The 23,613-nt window shown below is 44.1% G+C and overlaps 2 protein-coding genes across 3 annotated transcripts; both read right to left on the minus strand.

Annotated features, from left to right (window-relative positions):
* Positions 1-1,176: 1,176 nt before the first annotated feature.
* On the minus strand, positions 1,177-4,066 carry LOC101767450 (uncharacterized protein At5g39570). The gene is made up of 2 exons (XM_004965000.3): positions 2,951-4,066; positions 1,177-1,568 (listed from the first exon to the last, which is right to left on the minus strand). The coding sequence occupies exons 1-2, from the start codon at positions 3,917-3,919 to the stop codon at positions 1,491-1,493; spliced, it is 1,047 nt and encodes a 348-aa protein (XP_004965057.1). The 5' UTR covers positions 3,920-4,066; the 3' UTR covers positions 1,177-1,490.
* A 605-nt stretch (positions 4,067-4,671) lies between these two features.
* On the minus strand, positions 4,672-14,520 carry LOC101767850 (probable serine/threonine-protein kinase SIS8). 2 transcript variants are annotated; one of them, XM_004965001.4, is made up of 13 exons: positions 13,783-14,520; positions 12,693-13,130; positions 12,265-12,368; positions 10,743-12,097; positions 10,489-10,529; positions 9,677-9,745; positions 8,632-8,732; positions 7,441-7,519; positions 7,239-7,337; positions 7,082-7,150; positions 6,203-6,252; positions 5,948-6,124; positions 4,672-5,544 (listed from the first exon to the last, which is right to left on the minus strand). In XM_004965001.4, exons 1-13 carry the CDS (start codon positions 14,314-14,316, stop codon positions 5,430-5,432), a joined length of 3,231 nt encoding a protein of 1,076 aa, XP_004965058.1. In that variant the 5' UTR covers positions 14,317-14,520; the 3' UTR covers positions 4,672-5,429. The 2 variants fall into 2 exon arrangements, with proteins under 2 accessions (XP_004965058.1, XP_022681618.1); XM_022825883.1 differs by having other exon boundaries at positions 12,693-13,149; positions 13,783-13,922.
* Between the last annotated feature and the right edge of the window lie 9,093 nt (positions 14,521-23,613).

The raw sequence follows: 23,613 nt of genomic DNA on the forward strand, positions 1-23,613 counted from the left end.
AGCCTGTCAAAATATGGCTCGTTTAGGAACTTAAAAATTGATTAGCTTATTGCGAAATCCCCCCACGTCGATCATTGCTCAACTGATGGTGGTGCTAGTGCCACCACCATTCCAACAACCGGCGTCGCATCAATGGAGCACCTTCTCGCGTTCTGAATTTTAATGGCCCAGCTGGAGCCAAATTTAGGCACCGAACGTGTTGCGGCAGCTTATCTATCAGATGATTATTTCAGGGAAAGATGTCGGATAGGATAGCTCACATTGAATATTCGGATGCTAATTAGGAAGATTAAATATGAACTAATTACAAACTAATTGTACAAATAGAGTCTAATTCACGAAACGAATCTATTAAAGGTAATTAATCCATCATTAGCAAATGGTTACTGTAGCACCACGTTATCAAATCATGGACTAATTAGACTTAATAGATTCATCTCATGAATTAGACTCCATCTGTGCAATTAATTTTATAATTAGACTATATTTAATACTCCTAACTAGTATCAAATATTCATAAATATACTTCTAATTACTATCAAACATCCAATATGACATGTGCTAAAGTTTAATGAGGTATATCCAAACACCTCCTAACAACCGCTAGAGCATGTCAATAGCAGAATTGTGACACGAAGGGAGCCAAGCATTGATTTCTTGGGTCCACCTTCATCCCTCAAGGGCTAGGGGGCAACGTCATGTCATGACGCGGCCATATACAGTGCAGCGGAATGCAACAGCGCCAGTAGGATGTGGAGACAGTAGGATGTGGAGAGTACCCCTGTGTTTGTTCCAGAGACTAAAAGTTCAGTCACTGTCATATTGAAATGTTTAGATACTAATTAGGAGTATTAAATATAAATTAATTACAAAATCAATTGCATAAATAAAAGCTAATTCGCGAGATGAATTTATAAGCCTAATTAGTCCATGATTTGACCATATGATGCCCATGATTTGACCATATGATGCCTATGATTTGACCATATGATGCTACAGTAAATATGTACTGATCATGGATTAATTAGGCTCAATAGATTCGTCTCACGAATTAACCATAGCTTATGCAATTAGTTAATTAGTATTCGAACATCCGATGTGACCCGAACTAAAAATTAATCCATAGATCCAAACACCCCTAAGATGATAGGGGGGCCAGAAGAGAAGAGTCACGCCTGATGCGAAGACAAGTCCCAATCACTGAAAGAAACACCACAGGAAGAGGTACAAAGTATAACGTTCAGCCTCAACAGGCGTGCACACCAGGTTCGTCACACATACAGACGATACTTATTTGGTAAAGATTCGAACATACAAACCACAGGCACATAGCACACTTCAGGGGCGAGAAGTACCAACTCAAAGCAGCCCATAATGGTCCAGTGTCCAGAAGGCAAGCACATCCATCTTTATTTATGCAGTAACCAGATACAGTGGCCGTCGCGGTAAGACCGAGGCCACGCCCAGCAGAAGGTACCCACAATGGGTGCTTAATCGTCGTAGTCATGGCGACGGTGGTGGTGGTGCTTCTGATAATGCTGCTTCTTCTCATCATCAGAGTCATCATCCTACCGAGTGGCAACAAGAAACAGTTAGCGGTGGAGAGGAAGTTCTATTCTTAGAGCTTTTATGGAGTCATCACTTTGTGCCAGCACTGTAAACAGAATATTCCATTCCTTCAACGGGCTACCTTTTGCATAAACATGTGCTAATCATGGACTAATTAGGTTTATGGATTCATCTCGCGAATTAGCCCTCATTTATGCAATTATTTTTATCAGTAGCCTATATTTAATACTCCTAATTAGCATCCAAACATCTGATGTGACATGGGCTAAACTTTAGTCCAAGGATCCAAACACCCCCTTTATGCGCTATACCAGTAGCAAGAGTTGAAGCTTGCCAGCAATGCATGGGGGGGGGGGGGGGGGGGCACCTCATTTCTGACCAATTTTGTACTGTACATTTTAAATCGTTCAAAATTTTTGACCTAATTTGTAGACTTCTGCGTGCAGAGATAAATGTGTTATGAAATATATACTGCTACCTCCAGACATGAATATATGACGTTCAGACATCATCTTTTAGCCTGCCGCTAGTTCATTTCCCTGGTCGGAAATGTCATCTATTCCTGACCGGAGGGAGTATATAACTACTGAAGCACAGGGCTGTGTTCCTACAACTGGGTCACTCAACATAAATGAATCACCATTAGTGATTGTTTGTTTAACTAGACTACTTTACCCTAAAGGTGGGGAAACACTACCCCAGGGAAAGCTTGTGGGTCAGGGACAGTCACCCCACCGCGTGAGCCATGAGCTTCCAAACGGACAGGGTTATTTGGCCTGTGGCCAAATTCCACACAGACTTCCTGCCTGAGGAAAGAGCCGGGAAACCCCAAGAATTTCGAGCTTCCAAACTAGCACTTAGCGTGAAATGAATGTCATATGCCCACAGTTTGTATTGGACTTCATAGTAATACTACAGAACTCAAACACTAAGTTAGTTATGCACCCTGAATACCACATATTTTCATGACACTATAAGCACTAACAAGCAGTTCATAATGGATCGGCTTCATAAAGAATGTTCCTCACAACATGTTTTTGACACTGGATAAAACTTCCCAACTTCTTAAAACGCCTTGAACCTATATTTGTATCAGCAGCATCTATCTACAAGCTATTTTTTGCACCAAAATGCCATATATCTTGAATTTGTCTATTCCTTCCCACCAACAGATTTTCTAAAAAAGCTGTTATCAGCTAAACAGTCACCTATCTCGGAAGGTCAACAATTGCAAGGCCTAATACAATACACAATCAAGTCTCCTGCCTTTTCTTGAACTTTCATCACATTATATAACTTATAGCATGCATAAGCGCAACAAAGTAACTAAGGTAGATGAGTAAATATCAACACACCCCAATTCGAAGGGGAAGGGACTTACATGCTTCTTGCGGCCATAGCTCCCCTGGTACTCGTCACCGCCGCCATAGCTCGGCCTCTCATACCCACCGCTCTGATGCTCCTCCCCAAACGGCTTCGGCTTCGGCTTCTCATACCCGTACCCAGAACCACCATAGCCCTCCTCCTCAGTCTTCCTGCCATAGCCATACCCCGAGGAACCATAGCTCTCCTCCTGAGTCTTCCTGCCATACCCACCACTGCCATACTCCTCCCCACCCTGCGGTCTGCTGCCGTACCCCGATCCGTAGCCCTCCTCAGCCTGAGGCTTCCTCCCGTACCCTGACCCGTATTCCGATCCATAGCTCTGCTCCACCTGCGGCTTCCTGCCGTACCCAGACCCATACTCCGATCCGTAGCTCTCCTCTACCTGCGGCTTCCTCCCGTAGCCGGAGCCGTAGCTCTCAGCCTGCGGATTGGAGCCATATCCAGATCCATACGCTGCTGACCCATAGCCCGCCTCCGGCCGGGCCTGGCCGCCGTAGCCAGAGCCGTACCCCCCGGACCCGTAGCTCTCCTCCGCCTGAGGCTTCCTTCCGTACCCGGATCCGTAGCTCTCCTCCTCCTGGTTCTTCCTACCGTACCCGGATCCGTAGCCAGATCCATAGCCGCCGCCGCCCTCCTCCGCGGCGGGCTCGGGCCTGGATCCGTAGCTGCCGCCGGAGGATCCGTAGGACGGCTGCTGCTCCTGCTGGGGGCGGAAACCGTAGTTGGGCTTCGCCTTGGTGTGGTGCCCGTAGGGGGACGGCTCGGACGCGGAGTAGTGGGGTGCGTCGTAGGAGGTGGAAGGCTCGGAGCACGGGTAGCAAGTCTCCTCGGACGGCGGCAGCGGGCGGCCGAAGGTGACGAAGAGGTCGTAGCCGCCGCCGTACGGCGTGGGGTCGAACTCGTCGAAGTCGTCCCCCTCGTCGGCGGCGCCGCCCCGGGAGCTCTCGTAGTACGCGGACGCCATGGCGGATCGGCCGGCTGCAGGCTGCTTGATCGGATGGCAGGTGGCGAGCGAGGGTTTGGCTTGGGGGCTTTGGGTCTGGAAGTGGGGATGGAAGCGTGTGTGCGTGGCTTGCTTGTATCGCGTTGAGGGAAGCGCGTTGGGACTTGGGAGCCGGGGGAGGGGGGGTGGATGGGATCTGGGGAAACGTGGGGGCACGTGGGGGCTGGTGGCCGGAGGGCCGGTGCGGGGTGCGTGCCTGCGTGGAATCGGGAAGACAGGGACGCTGGGATGCACGGCGTCGGCGACGGGCGCGGCGCGCCGCGCCGCGGGGGGGATGGCAAAAATGGGTGGGTTGCCTCGCGATCTGGCGGCCTCTGGGTCGTCTGACCGCGCGCGACTCGTGACGTGAGCTTGTCCCTGGCCGACTGGCCGTGCCGCTGCTGCGTGACTGCGTCGGCCGAGAGACTCGGAGGAGCAGAGCAGCGCCGAGCCACTTCTCAGATTCAGGACTCCCATCAATCGCATCACATCCAGTTACCGGGCCATTAGAGTTCATCACAGTTTTTCCGGCAACTGACTGGTGTACAATAACTGGAAAAAGAAATCTCAGCGCCTAGCTATCTCAGTCACAGCTCTTGTGATTTGTGAATTATGATCATTCGGCAACGAGCAACTCAACTACCCGACCACGACTGCTATAAACAACAGCTAGTACATGAAAGCAAATGAGGGAAATGCAGGAAATTTTCCTCAATTCTGGGCAAAATCTATAATGTTCAAACCGTGCAGCAGTTGGTGGTAGCTTCAGTTAGTGATCTACCCTAAATATGCCATCTGTTGTACACCAACAAATAAAAGAGTCCTCAAAACTCAAAAGAAAAACAAATAAAAAGAGGAAAGAAGAGAGGCTCAACATCTCCTCCCCCCTAAAAGAATGATGATTTTAAGTACAAACAACATATTTCCTTTTGTAATCTAATTGTCAATTACATCAAATTTGTCGAGACTGATATACACAAGAGCCTGCAAGTGAGATTCTTCAAGATTGAAGCTAAGGGCGAAACGACCTTTCTGTCAAAGAAGATTACAATTTGATGGGGCCTTAAAGATGGCCTTAAAGATGAATTCTCCATTAGGTTGGGGACTAACAAAAGTAAGGCCAAGACGATGGACCTGGTTACCTGGCATGTCGACTTCTGGCTCCAGTACACCATTGTGCCCGCGACATTATTGTGCAGCAACCTTGACCAATTTTCTTTCCCCTTTCTTTTCTTTTTGTTACATTGAACTGTGTTATTTGGGTTGGCTTTCGGCAGATGGACAGTTTCTGCTGGCTTCACTGGACCAAAGGGTGTATTTTGAGGGCAAAGGGACCAAAATTTCACCTGTTTTTCATCAGAAACGCATTTGGCGTACTGTACAAAACAATGGTAATAGTTACAGATGACCACGCTTGAAGCCAGGAAGGCAAGACAGACCAATGCACTCTCTTTTTGGTTTGTGCCGTCAGCTGATACTGACCACCATATTCTTAATCATCTATTTGTTGTGTCCGCTTTCTGGTAGGTTGGTTAGCAGGCATGTTTTTCAGCAATGGTCTCAAAGCAGCCATGATATCTGAAAATGATGGCCGCATCCTCGGATCTCTGCATGAAACAGTATGCAAAACAGAATTGAGAAACTAAGTAGGCGCATAAAAAGATTGATAAAGACAAGGAAAAGTACCGTGCTTCAATTTAAAGAAAATGCAACTAAGTGTTTCAGAATAGTTGTTTTTTTCAGGACATCGCAAAATATTATGTTTTATCTCTTCACACAGTTAAACTTTTCAAAAGATATACTCTCATGAAGCATAAACTGAATGTGGGGGGTTCCCAGAAGTCACCTTTACTTTCACTATTTCATGGTAGTATTTATGTGACAGAAAATTTACCAATTTATGACGCAATTGTTTAAGTAAATAACTACACATTTGAGGCCTCAAAAAAATTGTAACACAGTATAAATCTTAAAAATCTATTGCAGCCCAGTGAGTTAAAGCATACTAACGTCTGCCAGCATTTCTTGATTATCTCTGCTACAGCAGGATCCACACTGCCTGGAATATCAAGTCGCCGTTGCTGAAAACCAACAGCTCCAACAACCTGCATGGGATTCATACCTTCCCATGGCTGTAGTAATGTACAAAGTTCCCATAATATGACCCCATAGCTGAAAACATCACATCTGAAAACAAATGGATAAGGCATTCATCAATCACAAAACCATTTCGAATCAAAGAGAGCAACATGTAAAAAAACCTACTTCTCATCTGATGGTTCATTTCGAAGTACTTCTGGTGCCATCCACTCTGCCTGCATTTGATGTAGCACGGACAGTTAGCAGCTTCTGGAAGTATTTAGCCTAAAGCAGCTTGCAAGTTTTTGACTAAGAAAATCTATTAAACATGCAAAAGCTTATAAAAGACTGCTGATATGACATCATCAAAGTTCCAACTTCTAATAGATAAAGGGGGAAAAATCAGGAACTGGCTAAATACTGTAAATGTTTCAGAATCTAATGATCCTCTCCAATCCAACTCATCCTCGTACTCACATGATGACCTGAATGAAAATATAGTTTGTAGAGTAAACTACAGCATAACGAAAAGACAAATCGCATGTGCAAGTTTACGTTGATATCAAGATAGAGTGAATTGTGAGTTTTAAAAAGGCTTCTGGACCTGGCCAGCATGATTACCCCACCCCTCTAGCTACACAACTTAATATTTCATCAAATGTTTCAGAATCTAACAATCCTCTCCAATCCCTCAAATTATCTACCAGAGTAAATTATGGCATGATCAATAGAAGGATCAGACGTGCAAGTTTAGCTTTATCTCAATATAAAATGAACGATTAGTTTAAAATAGACTTCTAGCCCTGGCCAACATGATTGCATGCCCCAGCCCCTCTAGCTACACATACCAATCTGAATGCTAAAATAAAAGTCAATAGCAAGCATTTCATCATTTTCCTACCATTGAGAGGTATCCCATATATATTCGCACAACATGCGATAGAAATGAGTCTTACAAATGAGCAGAACTAACATGCAAGCTAAATCTAAACTTGGTGTCAAGAACAAAATTTCTTATTATAAGGAACGGGAAATGTTTGATTCAACATAATCATGCAAGCTTACTGTTCCAGCTGTGGATCTTGAGGAGAGGAAGGTACTATGCTTTATACGTGATAAACCAAAATCGCAAACCTAAACACAAGGCAAGTCATAATTTTGTTATATATCTAGAAACGCCCAAGGTCCAAAGCGTGCCACCATTTATGGACCAGTTTATTACCTTCACAACCCAATTTTTGTCAACAAGTAGATTTGGAGACTTCAAATCTCGGTGAACTATGACAGGGGTGCAATTGTGTAAATAATTCATACCACGAGCCTGTGGCAGACAACGACCAAGTATTAGAAAAGAATAGATCGAAGTTCTCAAGATCAAAGTTCTCAATATGAATGAAACACAACAAAAATTAACTTAGGCATACCACATCAAGTGCCATCCTTAAACGTCTTCTTTCATCCAACTGGTTATTGGGCCGATGGATCAACCGAAATAAACTACCCCTGCATTGCCAATACTACAGTTAGCAATTGCGCATTTATGCAAGTCAACTTGTATAGGGAAAAAAAGATAAAACATAATGATTTACAGCCCTGATAACCTATACCTGAATAATGCTTTAGCAAATAAAGCATATGTAGCCATAAATGCCTACATCTTGTACTGTCATTGAGGTCCTAAAATGTGTTTCTATTTTAACTATTCTTATACATCATCTTCTATATTTACTGTTAACTACAGTGTAAACTTGGCAACTTGCTGGCACCTATGGGCGCAACCTCCCATTTTTCTTAGAAGCGTTTTACTGCACCATTCCAATACTCTACAATAAGCAGTGCATCGGTGCTTTTGTATAAATGTGAGGAGAAAATTCAATGCACGTGAGAGGCTGAGGTTAAATGATTGATTCCCCAGTAACTACTTTCTAGGAAGAGTACTTTGGCCATTTCAAAGGGAATGCCATTTGACCAAGCTGGGCCAGCAGAAATTTTAAATGCGAACTATGGACAGTTCCATATTTTATACGAGAGGGATCAGCTTGTCAAAAAAAAATCAATGGTGATGAATAGAGGAGAAAATCTTCCTCCAGTAAAAGTAACAAAATCTATGGACACTATCAAGTAAAAGTAAAATCTTCCATATTTTATACGAGAGGGATCAGCTTGTCAAAAAAAATCTATGGACACTATCAAGTAAAAGTAACAAAAAAATCAGCATGGGAGAAAGAAGAGGACTGAATAGAGGAGCAGAAGGATGGCAGAAGCAAAGGGTGTAGAGTTTTGGCTGAGTGTTGTAGGTTGAGTACTCCAGTTAGAGGACTTGATGATTTTACACCCCCACCACAAGTAATAACAGAGTAACTTTGAGATTGCAAAATCTTATCACCTTCTTTTACTCTGGAAGATTCATTAATTTAACCACAAAAGTAGTATCTATATAGGAAACTACACATGTTACATCCATTAAATTCTTCTTTTATAGTTATAGAACACACTTCTTAAGAAAAAGGTGATCAAGCATTAATTAACAAAGATTGGTTCTGTAATTATAATCCATGAAGTAGTTGAAGATTCAAAAAGTTAAATAAAATTTCAACAAGGATGCAAAAAGGTACCTTGGAAGAAATTCAGTCACAATGGAAAGATGAGGTACGCGAGTGACAGCCCCCATGAAAAGAACAACATTAGGATGACGCAATCTTCTCATTATTCCAAACTAAACAGAAAAAAATAGTCTTATAAATAAACATGAAAATTTTGGCAAAGAGTCCAAATTAATCATTATAATGTAGACGCGCCGACAGATATAATCATGTAATAGTTTCTAAATGTCTAATTCACTCATTTCACTTTCATGTGCCAAATGCTAAATTTTTTTGTTTTTGAGGTTTGCTTCCAGCATTATAAAAAGAGATTTATTTCAGATGAGAGAGCACAAAACTAAAACAACAAAAAGAATAGTGCTGTGTTCAAGTCAGCTAATTGTCTTCATTAATTTTTCATGGTCAACTTCTAAAACTGGGCAGATCAACACAGCATGGTTTATTATAACACCATCTTGTGTTGAATACGTAAGACATGCCAATACAAATTTTAACCTTTTTTGAGTTAATCATACTGATGATTAAAAATATCCCAACACCAATTATTAGGTTGCCTGTTCTAACCGATACAGAAGCTGAGTCATTTTAAGCTCCTAGGGGACTATAATAAACTGTTGCTATTCGGATTTGGGATTACTAGTCAAATACAACAGCAGCAGCAGCAGCAGCATAGCCTTTCAGTCCCAAGCAAGTTAGGTAGGCTAGAGTTGAAACCCAACAAGAGCCACAAATTAGGGTTCGGGCACATGAATAGCTGTTTTCCAAGCACTCCTATCCAGGGCTAAATCTTTGGGTATATTCCATCCCTTCAAATCTCCTTTTATTGGCCTCTTCCCATGTCAATTTTGGTCAATATTTAGCGCGAAATGCAACCTTACTGAAATGGATGGTATGTAAGCTCTGCATATCTATGTAACTGTCTGACAAGCTCAAGATTCTTCAACTGTCTGATGGTCTAAAGATTATTGGTTCACATAGATTAAGAAAATAAATCCTTTCATTATAAAGTTAGCAGTATTCCATTTTGTAGCCTATTTAAATGCGAAAATTCATATACCTCAGTTCTAAATTCTTCCAGAGCATCACTTGAAATATCTTGTTGCAAGAATTTCTTGACAGCGACTTCCTACACAGAGAAGCAAATTGCTATGATGCAACAGCAGCAGCACAAATATAGAAATGGTATACATTTTTTACCATTTGTGCACAGAGTGAAACAAATGAGCTCTGTTTAAGTTAATCAATCAATCATTTGTAGGTTAGTTGCTTTAGTTTTAACATTCTTCACTTTCAAGTCCAAGCATCTAGTTTAGGTGGGGATACACAATAACAATATAGTTGTGATAACTATTACAATGTGTCTGAAACCTTTTTTAGGGAGAATGAACTGGCTAAGAAATTGTTCAAACGCACGCTGATGACAACTAGATTGACTTAAATGTGGATCCCATGTTGATATATAGAAGAGTAATACCCCCTCAGGCAGTCAAGGTTAGTACCAAAGCTACATATGGGTCCGTATATTGTTGTGGTACACCAATACAAAATTGAAGAAATATGATTTATTGCAGGCTTGCAGCCACGTGCCTAGCTGTAACTTGTAACATGATTTAGCGCCACCTCAGTTAGGTGGTGTTCAGTGTTCCTATAAAAAGGAGTGAAGGACTTCCTATGCAGTTGCAACAAAGAATGGAAAGTGTTCTAAATTTTGACAAGGTGAAATAGCGGGGGCCATTTTGTTTCTGCATGTATTATCCTATAGAACCTAATCTTTCTTTGTTACATTGGATCTCATTCTACCATAAGTTTAGGCTTATTATCCCAACCTGGACTCATTGTAATTTAAGACAAGGTAGATGAAGAACTTACTGTTCCATGCCATTCACCTCTGTACACTTCTCCAAAAGATCCTGTAGATAAAAGAAGCAAGTCAGAACAGCATTGGAAATACAGGGCAGCGTGATTTCGTGTTTCAAAGTATGTTTTATGTTATTTCCAGTAAATAAAAGCCATGGGTTAGGAATGGCCATCTTTAGCCAGTAACACTGCAAATAAATTGATAGTCGAATTATACAAGCTGAGCCATGAAGAAATTGAATTTGCAAAAATAAAGAGAATTGTACCCAGCCCAACACGTTCTCCAAGGGTAAGATCTTCCCACTGAATTTCAAACTCTGCAACATCATCTAGAGTAATCTCAGATCTTGCACTCTCTGTCCCAGTTGACCTATCAGAAACTCGCTCAGCTTCGTGAGGTTCTTGAACCGAATCCTTTTCGTGCTTGAGGGCATTATCCTGCCCATGATTTGTTTCCAGCTGATCATTATCCAATAGGTCATGTTTCCCTTTTTGGATTGATTTATTTGATGAACTTGGCAAGCAAAGCAATTGACAACCAGGATCAAGGTATTCATATTGCTTGTTAACAGCAGCAGTAGTAGCAACAACTGCAGCAGCAGTGGCTGCAGCTGCAACTGGCACATCTAACTTAATATCGCTGTTAGATTTAGCTGCAGCAACAACCATTGAAGACGCGACCACGGCAGCTGTCGCAACAGCAGCAGCTGTAACAGGCATTTGCTTTATGAGTTGCAATGGATTTTCCTGGGGAGGTGCAGATGGCTCATACAGAGGTATAGAGGGAGCAGCATTATCCCGGGAATCAAACGGATGGTAAACACCCAATCCCTGGACAGGCTTAAGGTCAAGAGGCATCCGATAAGGAACAATCTTGAGCTCATGTCCAGGATGATGTGGCAATGAAGGACCATGGCCACCAGAACCATCATGTGCTGTGGATTCAAGCTCATTCATTGTCCTTATCATTTCATCTTTCGTTTGAAATACAGATGTGTCGTAAACAATCAGGTCTTTTGGTTGTTCCTTAGATTCTTCTGAAAACAAATCAGGTGGTGGCACAACTCCACTTTCAAGTAATACAGCATGGATCTTTTCTGCTAACTGGGGGTTCTCCTTTGCGGCACTAATCATATACTCCGAGACATCTTTCACTTTCTTCCTGCGTACAGTTGGAGTACTGCCCATCTCAGAAGATGGAGGCGAACTTGATGACGAAATATTTGATGCGATCGACTTATCTTTTCCTTCTGAAGTAATGTTATGATCTGCATTAGATTCATGAATAATTGGCACATTTTCACTTGCATATGTGCTAACTGATAGCTCCTCAAATGAACTCGATACCCCAGATCCAGATACGTCATTGTCAGTCTGGGCATTTATTGCTCCATGTGGACCAGAATGCCCAGCATTGGTAGGTGTCAATCCTTTTTCAAGTGATTCATTTTCAAATGAACCATGAATGGAACTTGAAGCTTCACTGAAAGAAGAAACCAACTGAGTGTTACTGTCATGGTGATCATCGACGAATAAGCTGTCTTCCACTTCTCTACCCAGGTCGGCACCATCTGATGGAACAAGAGTGCCAGGATCTATCATGAGATCAACAATGCATTCCCTGTAAACATGTGGGACATTATAGATGGTAATGTATTAAATGTAAAGCAATACCCATTGCTAAAACAAGGGGTTGAAATCAGAAATCTGGACAACCTATCCTAATCCTTAATACCCAAGTACTAAAAAAGATAACTTCTACCATCAAGGAATTGGTAAGCACGGTACCTTCCATTATTAAATTTCACAATGTTCAAAGCTCCTTCATCTGATCCAGTATACTGCCTTCCTTTAACTAGTCGACAAGGAACAGCAAGGCTGTCTGCCAACACCTAGATGCAAGTATGCAGAGAATAGAAATTAAAATACTGAAAGACCACAAACAAACAATTTTGCAAGCATTAACACCTAGATGCAAGTATGTCATGAGTTGAGCTGAGTGCATAACAAAAATGAAGTCAGGTTTTATGCTACTAACTAAACAAGGATAACATTCTTGAACATGTCAGATTCTGTACTGAGCAGGGAAAGATATTGCATTTCAAAATGATTGCCACTAACGACTGCGTCTCTAGGGCTTATTGTTTATGACAGATTTCATAACAACAAAAGTAATGTTCCTCAGATTGCTGACCACAATGCGATTTGTTACTGACCTTAAAAAGCAGAGCACGGTGCCGAGCCAAACCAACTTTTAGCTGCCCAAGCGGTATAACTGCACTTCTTATACCAGCTCTCAATGCGCTGCTCATATTACGGTACTTCAACAGCATGCTTTCTGGATCAACAAATGGTCCACCCATGTGGTCGGAAACTAAATTAGCTAGAGTCTGAACCAAACTGCGGCCAACAAACTCTGAATTTTTCGAGCGAAACTCCACAGTCATTATAAATGCCTTCTGCTCCAGTGCTACAAGCTCAGAGTCTAGTGCTCTGTTGACCAATACAGCTTCGGTTTTGGCTCCATGTGAAAGAGGCAGTGCTTGCAGTTCCATCAGAGAGGGTATGGTCGATAATGTGGCCTCATTCCCAGTGGCACAAATGTCATAGAAACCATCCAAAATTTTGTCGTCGTAGCTAAGGGCATTGAAACTCTGTGAAGCACGAACAAATCTACCATATGAGGAAGTAAGAAAATGGTAAGAGTCACAAATACATAGGGAGATTTTACTTCTTTACAATATCTGACGAAGGAGAACATCTAATGGTGGCTGGTTGCTGCTGCTAATTCTAGGCTATTGATTGAGTGTTTCAGGGCATTGCACATGCGCCTCCTACAAAAGCATGGGTAGCCAGTAGCTTCTACAAAGCAAGCCAGATGTTCATTATGGTGGAAAACCCCTAAACCACTACTACAAAATCATGGACTAACTTTTGTTTTCCTCATCCTCAAAAAAGAAAAGGTTGATCGGATTATGAATGGTAGACCAATCCAAGGTGTGTTATTCCGGACTACCATAATTTCAGATATACCAGAAAAGGAAATGAGCATATATACCATAACGAGCTAAGTTACATACCTACACTATCCCATGGTTCGATACCCCATTCCATTCTAGGACAGAGTTCAACGTCTATCAGAAGAACACTACCATGATCGATACCATACATGAAGGCCAATTTCGTTTTCGTCTCTAACGTCCATTTTGCATGAACATAGCACAAGTGAGATCCAATCGCAGTAAGGGAACAATCTCGCAGTAGAAGATACTAGGATGGAGAGGTGGGGATGGAGATGCTGAGTACCCAGTATCGGAAGGCGACGACCTCCGCGGGGGAGCTCTGGAGCGGGCATGAACCGAGGCTGATCTGCTTGGCCACCTCGATCTGCATCGCCTCGGGGTTCTCCCGCACGCTCATCTCGAGCGCTAGCTGCATGTGGTAGTCCTCCAGCTCCGCCTTCTGCTTCTCCTTCTTCTCCATCTCCACCTCCCGCTTCCTCTCGTCCTCCGCCTCCTTCCGTGACTCCTCCTCCCGGGCAACCCTCCTCTCCTCAATCGACGAAGCCAACGCAGTCGCCAACGCGGACTCCTCCGCCTGCACCTCCGCCGCCGCAGCAGCAGCAGCAGCAGAAGCAGCAGGTTCCGGCAAGGACGGCGGCGGAGGCGGCGCGTGCGGCCGCCCGGTCACGGAGCTGAGCCAGCCCGACAACCCCGAGGCGTGCATGTGCTCGCCGCCGCGGCCGCCGCCGCCCTTCTTCGTTGGCGGCGGGGGATGTACCGAGGCGCCGTCGCCGCCGGCCGAGTCGCCGATGTGCAGCTTCCTGAGGAAGTTCTTCATCCCTCCGCCGCGCCCGCCGCCGCCGCCGCCGCAGCTACCGGTGGTGGGGCGGTGGATCCAACATGGCTACGGATGCGGGGGCGGGCAGGAGGTGGAGTGCGAGGATTGACCTGCCCGCGTGCACCCCAAGCCGCATTAAATTATTCCCGTTAATTTGCTTCGCCCGCTGCAACTGGCTGCTGCCGCCTCCGCTTGCTTGCTTGCTCTCCCGGCTGCCGCTTCTTACTCCTCCTACGACGAGCTGACGCAAGCGGGTAACTCAAATTAGCCTTGATCAAACCAAGGCCCCGTTTTCTTCCACTGACTTATTTTTAGCACCCGTCACATCGAATGTTTAGATACTAATTAGGAGTATTAAACGTAGACTATTTACAAAACCCATTACATAAGACGAATCTAAACGGCGAGACGAATCTATTAAGCCTAATCAGTCCATGATATTGACAATGTGTTGCTACAGCAAATATGTGCTAATGATGGATTAATTAGGCTTAATTAGGCTTAATAGATTCGTCTCGCCGTTTAGATTCCACTTATGTAATTGGTTTTGTAAATAGTCTACGTTTACTACTCCTAATTAGTATCTAAACATTCGATGTGACACGTGCTAAAAATAAGACACGGGAAGAAAACGCCCCCCAAAAAATTCCGGGCTCGACTGCGATTGGTGGGCAGCGAGTAATCAATGCGGAAAGGCGCCCGGCTGGCGGCTGGTGACTCCACACCTTGTTCGGATGACAAGTAGGGCCACGCCTGAACAGCCCCACGAGTCAGTGACGTACTACGTGGCGCCTGCGTGACGGCATCTCCAACAGACTCTGGCGTATTTATTCGAATTTATTCCAATGTACTATCCATTTCGCATTCTTCAAATCCCAACGGCTAGATTACTCTCTAAAATATACACTCTTCATCCACTCCAACAGCCTCTTTATTTCGCAAAAAAACAGCCTATCCATTTTGTACTCTTCATTCGGACAATTACTGCACGTGGGACCTACACTTTGGCGAGGTAAATTGACTTGCTAAGTTTGGCTGAAAGGAAGTTTGGCAAGAATGAAAGAAAGTTTGGCGAGTCGGATAGGATAGAGAGTTAGATAACAATTTCGTTCGAGATTTTTATACTTACTAAATTTTAGCTGGATAACAATTCCGCAGTTACTCTAACCTGGCTGCCCGGTGTACGAGCGGAAGTGATTAGTACGGAGAAAGCAAAGCAAAAAGGGTGACACGCAGGACGGGGCTGAGCCGGGAAAGCGAAGGCGAGCGAGCGGCTCGGACGCTGCCGCGGGGCCCAGTCGGCTCGGCTCCCACCTCGCGGTGGACAACCCACCGACTGGCGCGCGGGAGCCGGGACCCACCGCTCTCGTTCGATCTACTGGTAGCTTACCGGTGGGACCGGTGGCAGTCAGCCCAGGCCCTGTTTAGTTACTCCCAACTCCCAACTTTGACACTATGCAAAAAGAAGATTCCCCATCACATCAAACTTGCGGTACATGCATGGAGTACTAAATGTAGATGAAATTAAAAACTAATTGCACAGTTTTGTTGTACTTTGCGAGACGAATCTTTTGAGCCTAATTAGTCAATATTTGGACAATAATTCACAAATACAAACGAAACGCTACAGTGTGCTACAGTGCTGTAACAGTAATTTGGCACCTCCCAAATTCCCCAACTAAACAAGGCCCAGATCCAGCATGTACCACTCGCCAATCAACCTCCCACTTGCCGTCGTCGGGTCGGGTGGGCTGCAGCCTGCCGCGCTGCAAGCAGGCAGGCAAGTTGGCCACTGGTCTTTGCTCTGGCCTGGCCCCTCGTAAGCCGCGCGCCCACCACCATGTGGGGCCTAGGATCCCGGGGAGGCGCCCGCGGCCGCGGGACCCGTGCGTGGGCTGCGCGGGCGGGGGGGTGCTGCTGCTGACTCGACGGCGTACGCAGGTGGGCGGGGGTGGCTGCGTGTGGCGGGACCCACCCGGCGCAGCAACGAGCGTGTGGGCCCGCGTCGGACGGGCAGGCAGGGCTGCTCGTGGAATTTTTCGGGCTGGAACCCGGTTGGCTCGGTGCGCGCTCGTGTTGGCTCGCCGCTTGTTTGTAGTGGCGCTTTCACGCGGGTAGTTTTCTTTTTCCCATTTTTGCGTCGCGGTTTGGGCTTTTCGTACGACGGGAGGGAGCCTGCTACGCGCACGTGGAAAGTTCGTGCGGCCACGGTGGCACTGAAGATTCTGCGTTCTAGACTAATCCCCCCGTCTTTGGTAGTCGGTAAACGTACCAGTACCAATCGGAAGAAAATTACTCCCATTCGTCGCTTCTTATCAAATTTTTAGGAGGCGGAGGCTAATTAAGAGGATTAAATATAAGTTAATTATAAAATTAATTACATAGATGGAAGCTAAACGGCGAGATAAATCTATTAAGCCTAATTAATCTATCATTAGCAAATGGTTACTGTAGCAACACATTGTCAAATCATGGACTAATTAAGCTTAATAGATTTGTCTCACCGTTTAACCTCCATCTGTACAATGGATTTTTGTAAATAGTCCATATTTAATACTCCTAATTTAAACATTCGATGGGATAGTAACTAAAATTTAACCTGGAGATTCAACCACCCCTTAAGAAGCTTTGTGGTCGCTGCCTCTTGTGAACGGTATATTTGCGTACCTATTTTGTGTGCCTTTCGTCAAAGTCATAGCACAAAACTAGTTCTCACGGAGAAAATTGGTTCAGATTGCTGAACTACACACATTTGTTGCTGACTGAGCTTTTCTTCTTCCGCTGAAGTCAAGTTATAAAGTGCAGACAGGAGATGCAGTATCGCAGAAAATGAGAAAAATTACAATACAGGGGGGCGTGGAGACTTTGACCTTAGTTCACCTCAAATCCCAACTTTGGCACTATGAAAAAGAAGATTCCCCATCACATTAAATTCGCAGTACATGCATGAAGTACTAAATGTAGGCGAAATCAAAAACTAATTGCACAGTTTTGTTGTACTTTGCGAGACGAATCTTTTGAGTCTAATTAGTCAATATTTGGACAATAATTCACAAATACAAACGAAATGCTACAGTGTTGCTACAATAATTTTGACACATCAAAGTTGAGCAACTAAACAAGCAAAGGGGGGACAGAGATTGGAGTCTAGTACGAAGCTTCCTCGCGACGCCGAATGCGTGCCGAGGTCTCCTGCTAAAATCCGACAAATGCCTAGCACTAGCAGCCTGGGAGAGATCGAAGGCACAGTTGGACAAACAAGTCGCGAGTATATTTAAACACGAATTACGAGATGCACATCCACTAGGGGCTTGTTTAGTTCCAAAATCCAAATTTTGACACTAGGCAAAAAGTTTCCCATCACATTAAACTTGCGGTACATGCATGGAGTACTGAATGTAGACGAAATAAAAAACTAATTGCACAGTTTGGTTGTACTTTGCGAGACGAATCTTTTGAGCCTAATTAGTCAATATTCGGACAATAATTCACAAATACAAACGAAATGCTACAGTATGCTATAGTGTTGGCACAGTGATTTTGGACAACCAAAATCAGGCAACTAAACAAGGCCTGAGCGGACAAATGGTTAACGTGCCTGGATACACTCCGCTAAACTTTAGCACCTGTCACATCGAATATTTCATACTAATTTGAAGTATTAAACATAATCTAATTACAAAACTAATTGCACAGATGGAGTCTAATTCGCGAGACGAATTTATTAAGTCTAATTAGTCCATGATTTGACAATGTGGTGCTACAGTAACAATTTGTTAATGATGGATTAATTAGCCTTAATAGATTCCTCTCGCGAATTAGACTCCATCTGTGCAATTAGCTTTGTAATTAGCTCTAGTCTCATAATTAGTATCCGAACATCCGATGTGACCCTGCTAAATTTTAACACCTCGTATCCAAACATCCATTCTTCAATTATGCATGTAAAAGAGCTTGTTTTTCCCCACAGTGAGTATAGCTGGATCTGGGTTCCATTGTGTAGGTAGTATGATAACGACCTGAACGATACACTATGCGAATGAGGTGAAAGATCCAAACTGTGATGGCATAAGCATGAATTCCAAAGCATCTTATCTTATTGTTACTAATTAGATATTCTTTTTAGCCCTCAAGCTCACAAAAACACGTTAAAAAAATAAATATTAGAAAATCTCAAATTATATTACTTGTTAGAGATTCTTTTGCGCAGAACAAAATCAGAATATATAGCCATCAATTCAGTAATTCTATTCGTCATTTACAATTAGAACCATTATATTATATTATTTTTCTACAAACATTTACCTTTGCCATCATGAAAATAATCCTGGCCTAATATATATACATAAAGTACCCACCGCAACTACTATGAAAAAAATACGTAATGTGACCTCTAATCTTTATCTAAATTTCTCACATATGATATTACTAAAAACAACCTAAATTAACTCCTAATCTATATCTAAATTACCATCATTTTTCATTATAAAAAATATCTCAAATATTCATATATATGCTTATAAAATTTACTCACTTCTGCCATTGTTAATAAAAATGATAAAATATAGGTGGTCTGTACAATGCTATGAAAGATACTCATGTGATTTAGTAAATATAATATAGATTCCATGATTGCTAGATCGATCTGTAGGAATTGATGAGAAGTGAGATGATAATGGAATTTGTCTTCAATAAATAGGAAACTTTAAGTTTAAAACGCCTCAAATGGAATGGAAGGAATGTCCACATTGCCCAGATTTAATCCCATCCAATTGGAGGGATTTTTTAGATTCATTAAGCAAGGCTTGCCAGAAGAATTTGAGAAGTTTCCAACAATTAAAAATCCAGTAAAAGAAATTGCATTTTAATTATTTGCAAAAGATACCAACCGCTAGAACCCTCGATAAAAGAGGTTCTTGTTTGGCTCAATTCTTAACTTAGTTTGAATGAAAGTGATTTCCAGGAGCTTTATGTTGCCCCTGGAAAGATTGGTTCTCCCCGGTACAAATGTGTTTGAAGAATTGTTGATTGATTTCTTAACTTAGTTCGAACCAAAGCGGTCTTAAAGTAGTGCCCCTGGAATGATTGATTCTCCATGGTGCGGTGTGTTTTTGAGAATTGCTGGCTCAGTTCTTCTTGTTCCTCTGCCTGTCCGAGATCTGAATAGTGGAATGTTGGAGACACATCAGGCTTTCCTTTTCTTTTCTTTCTATGCAATTTCTTGCAAACAGGTTGTGCTCCTGTTTAACTTTCTCATTGACTAATTCCTACCCATATTCCGAATATCCATACAGTGAAATTAAGTCACAAATTGTAAACAATATTTGATGATACAAAACAATAATTTCATAATATAAGAATTTTAATACTATGGTCCTCTATTTCACCTTTTATACCATCTATCAGCCGTACCTTCTCAAATTGCTCCTCCAATATTTTGGTATCATCAGTCGACTAATTGCACACAACTATTATCAGATAATAAAGGATGCTACCGGTATTTCCTTAATCAAGTAATGTATTACTAGCTTTTGCGATGTACAGTAAATTTTCCTCATTCGAGTGTTGACACTGTTTTTTGACATACGTCAAAGATGGCGTCAAAAGGAAGTAGAGATGCCGATGCACAGTGGAAAGACAACGGATAGTGGAATCGGCCGACAGGGTTGCAGAGGGCTCAGCCGATGAAGTTATAAGAGATCGGCCGATGATGGCAAAAGCCTTGCCGATAGAGGAAGATAGAAGCCTAGCGGATGGAAGATGATAGGGGCATAGCCGATGGGGTCAGCCGATGCAAGCAGAAGGATTCCAGCCGATTGGAAATGTTGGAGGTTCGACCAGTGAAGAGCATGTTTTAGCTGATGGAGGCCAAGTTCGTTTCCGACTCCTGTGCGAGTCATTTTTGTTTTATTTAGAGGGTTTGTTTCTGTTGACGCCAGATTTTGACACGTATGGAATCGGCGTCAAGAAGGGAGAGAATTAGCTGATGCGGCGAGGCAAGGAGGTCACGATTGTGAATCGGCCGATTGGTGCTACAGTTGGAGATCGGCCGATTGATGCTACAGTATTTCGGCGGATGGAGTTGGTGGAGATCGGCCGATTGAGAGGCTGGAGCAGTTGGGCCAATATGGGCTTAAAGTGGATTACGAAGATAAAAGAGGATCGGCCCACAGGAGCGCGACGACCAACTCTGATACGAGTTATGCTTGTAAATATTCGTTTTCGTTTAAAATTAGAGATAGAGTCCTAGTTGGTTAAGAGATTGGTTGTAACAGGCTATAAATAGCCATCTTTAGAGATCTGTAAACATCATCAAATCAATACAACAATCTACTATTTCCTCGCACTCTACTTTCAAGTTGGCGACTTCGCCTGTATTGTTCTTCTTTTCACGAGTTCGTATGGGTTGGCGGGGCTGCATCAGCTTGAACTTTGGCCGATTCGGCAAGTTCCGATTATCGAGTAACATCTAGGCTTTAACTTCGGGCGCATCGCTGTCGTTTCGTTTAGATTTATTCATCAGTTATCGATATTTGCTAGAATTCTAGGTTTTACCTTTTGTTCTAGTTTTATCACCAGTTATCCAGCTTGGAATTAGAACTTTCGGCTTATTTACACTTTTATTGCTTGCCTGTCGTTTTCGCATATCTGATTAGATCTGTTCCAAGTGTTGCTATTGTAGCGTTCTTTAGTTTACTCTGGTAGTTTTCTTCACGAACGTTATTGAGTAGTCGGCTGCGCTATAGCCGATTCCCTTATTATAGCAAATCGGTCGATTCGCTGATAAGCTTACTCGAGATCGGAACCTTAGCCGATCGCAACCTCCGGGATCTGACACCTTTCTTTCCTTGCCAATCAACAGGTCAGGTTGGCTGGCACGCCGCGCGAACCGCACCAGGGCGATCACCCGAACAGGAGTTAAGCAGATTCTCCCGGGTCGTGTGTCCGACGCTGAGATTCAATCGGCTGATCTTTAGCGCCAACACACTTTTGGCACGCCCGGTGGGACCAGTACAACCACTACCATGTCGAAAGCTGCCGAAATCTCTGAAGACAACGTCATCGAGGTGACGGAAGCAGACCTCAAGGACGACCAGAAGGAAGAGTTGGAGAAGCAAATAGCACAGTACTGGAAGACATGCTTACAATCCTTTAGTCGTACCAGGAGCGGGGAAACTGTCAGGAAAGCTCCTTTTCCAACTCCCCACCAGATTACAATCGCCGAGGACTCGGGCAAGATGTCCGAGATGGTTCAACAGTCTGTCTACCAAGCTTTCATCAATCAATCCCCGGTGATAACTAATACAGTATACAATGCCGTCATCAGCTCCCTGGCCAATGGCGTGTCTCAAGGATACCAGAGGCCGGCGTACGCCCCACCTATCACAGCCCCGGTCAGGAGTTCTCCAAGCGTACCCTACTCGGCTCCTCAGCTGATCCAAGCTCAGCTTGGAGGATCTAGCGCTCCTTCGCCATCAACGCATCTGGGATACAACGGCACACCATACCTCCAGTCACATGCGCCGTCTCAACCTAGTCAGATTTCCTCCGTGCAGTTATCTTCATTAAATTCAGTGCCTTGGGGGGCACCATCGGCGACAGCCGTCCAAGATCAATCGGCCGGCTATGGAGGCTCCCCGTCCCAGGCACCCTTCCAATCGGCCGTGCGGCCGACGGTTCCACAATATCAACCAGCCGTGTCGGAGATGGGCAGGGGGCAGAAACAGCAGAAGCACTTCGGGGCGCTGCGCCGATTGTACTATATGATGAAACGGCCGGTTCACTGAGACAACAGATGCCGCACGCCTTCGTCCCTCCGCCGATCTACCAACACGTGCTAGTTCCCCAACCAATAATTCATCAACAACAAGCAGGCTGGACGGCACGGATAGCAGAAGTGATTCAAGAGCAATTCGGTTTAAAGCCGAAGGTGCAAACCTACATGTACAGAATGCCGTACCCACCTACCTACGACTTACTGCCATTTCCCCATCGGTACAAAGTTCCCAATTTCACCAAGTTTTCGGGGCTTGATTATACCTCAACTGTGGAGCACATAAACATATTCATCATCCAATGTGGAGAGGTAGCTACACAAGATGCTCTATGGGTGCGCCTCTTCTCATCGTCTCTGTTCGGGTCGGCCTTCCAATGGTTTACTACACTACCACCCAACTCCATAATTACTTGGGCCGACTTGGAGAAGCAGTTTCACAAATACTTCTACGCGGGAGTGCATGAGATGAAACTCTCAGATCTGACCAGCCTCAGACAAAGGAGTGATGAGCTGGTGTCCACATACGTGCAGAGGTTCAGGGAAGTCAGGAACAAATGCTACACCGTAGTCCTGACCAATGCACAATTGGCCGATATAGCCTTCCAAGGTCTCCTACCTCACATCAAAGAAAAATATGCTTCACAGGAGTTCGAGAGCCTGAGTCAAATCGTACATCGACTGTCTGGTCAGGAAGTACGCCCCTTCGATCCACGGAGGAATTTCCAGAAGAAGGTGGCATACTTAGAAGGAGCTGAATCCGAAGAAGAGGCAGAAATCGGCCTGGCGGAGTGGGTTAAAGGAAAGAAGCCGATATCGTGTCCTTTCGGCAAAAAGGAACCAGAGACATTCGGTTTCGACACGTCGAAGGCCGATAAAATTTTCGATCTACTCCTCCAAGAAGGACAAATCAAGCTCTCACCCTACCATACGATCCCATCGGCCGAGCAATTGAAGAAAATGAAATATTGCAAATGGCATAATGCCACCTCCCATGACATGAACGAGTGCAAAATCTTCCGACATCAAATACAATCGGCCATTGAGCAAGGCAGGCTCAAGTTCGAGGTTCCGGCGAAGCCAACAAAGCCGATGAAGATAGATCAGCATCCTTTCCCCACCAACATGGTTGATACGGGAAGAAACGCACTCCAGACCAAGGTGCTGACATCAGAATCTGCTAAAAAGAGCGGCGCCGTGGACCCCAAGAATCAAGCCACGCCTGAAGATGTCAAAGGGAAGAGACGGATGGATGATGAAGGCGAAGGATCAGGAAAGCCACGTAGGCCCATCACCTCCCAATTTTTGTTCAACAAGTATCAGCGGCAACAAGAAAGTTCACGGTACTGGAAAGAGATAATGCGACGACATGAGGATCATTGGCGGTGCCCGTTCTTCATCCACTGCTGGGAAAGTAACCTTAGGTTGCCATCAGCCGACAATTGCCCAGAATGCAACGGCCCATATCGCAACAATCGACCGTATAGAAGGTCTCGCTCCAGAGATGGAAGGCCAGAGCCAAT

The sequence above is a fragment of the Setaria italica genome, chromosome IV (genome assembly GCF_000263155.2).
Source record: "Setaria italica strain Yugu1 chromosome IV, Setaria_italica_v2.0, whole genome shotgun sequence".
NCBI classification, from domain to species: Eukaryota; Viridiplantae; Streptophyta; class Magnoliopsida; order Poales; family Poaceae; genus Setaria; species Setaria italica.

Excerpts from the sequence above, each read along its gene's own strand:
- LOC101767850 (XM_004965001.4), bottom strand. The coding sequence starts at position 14,316 with ATGAAGAACTTCCTCAGGAAGCTGCACATCGGCGACTCGGCCGGCGGC. Across the intron at positions 8,733-9,676 it reads TGGAAGAATTTAGAACTGAG|TTTGGAATAATGAGAAGATT; the intron begins GTATATGAATTT and ends TTTTCTGTTTAG. Across the intron at positions 5,545-5,947 it reads ATCAAGAAATGCTGGCAGAC|AGATCCGAGGATGCGGCCAT; the intron begins GTTAGTATGCTT and ends TGTTTCATGCAG.
- LOC101767450 (XM_004965000.3), bottom strand. The coding sequence starts at position 3,919 with ATGGCGTCCGCGTACTACGAGAGCTCCCGGGGCGGCGCCGCCGACGAG. Across the intron at positions 1,569-2,950 it reads GCTATGGCCGCAAGAAGCAT|GATGATGACTCTGATGATGA; the intron begins GTAAGTCCCTTC and ends GCCACTCGGTAG.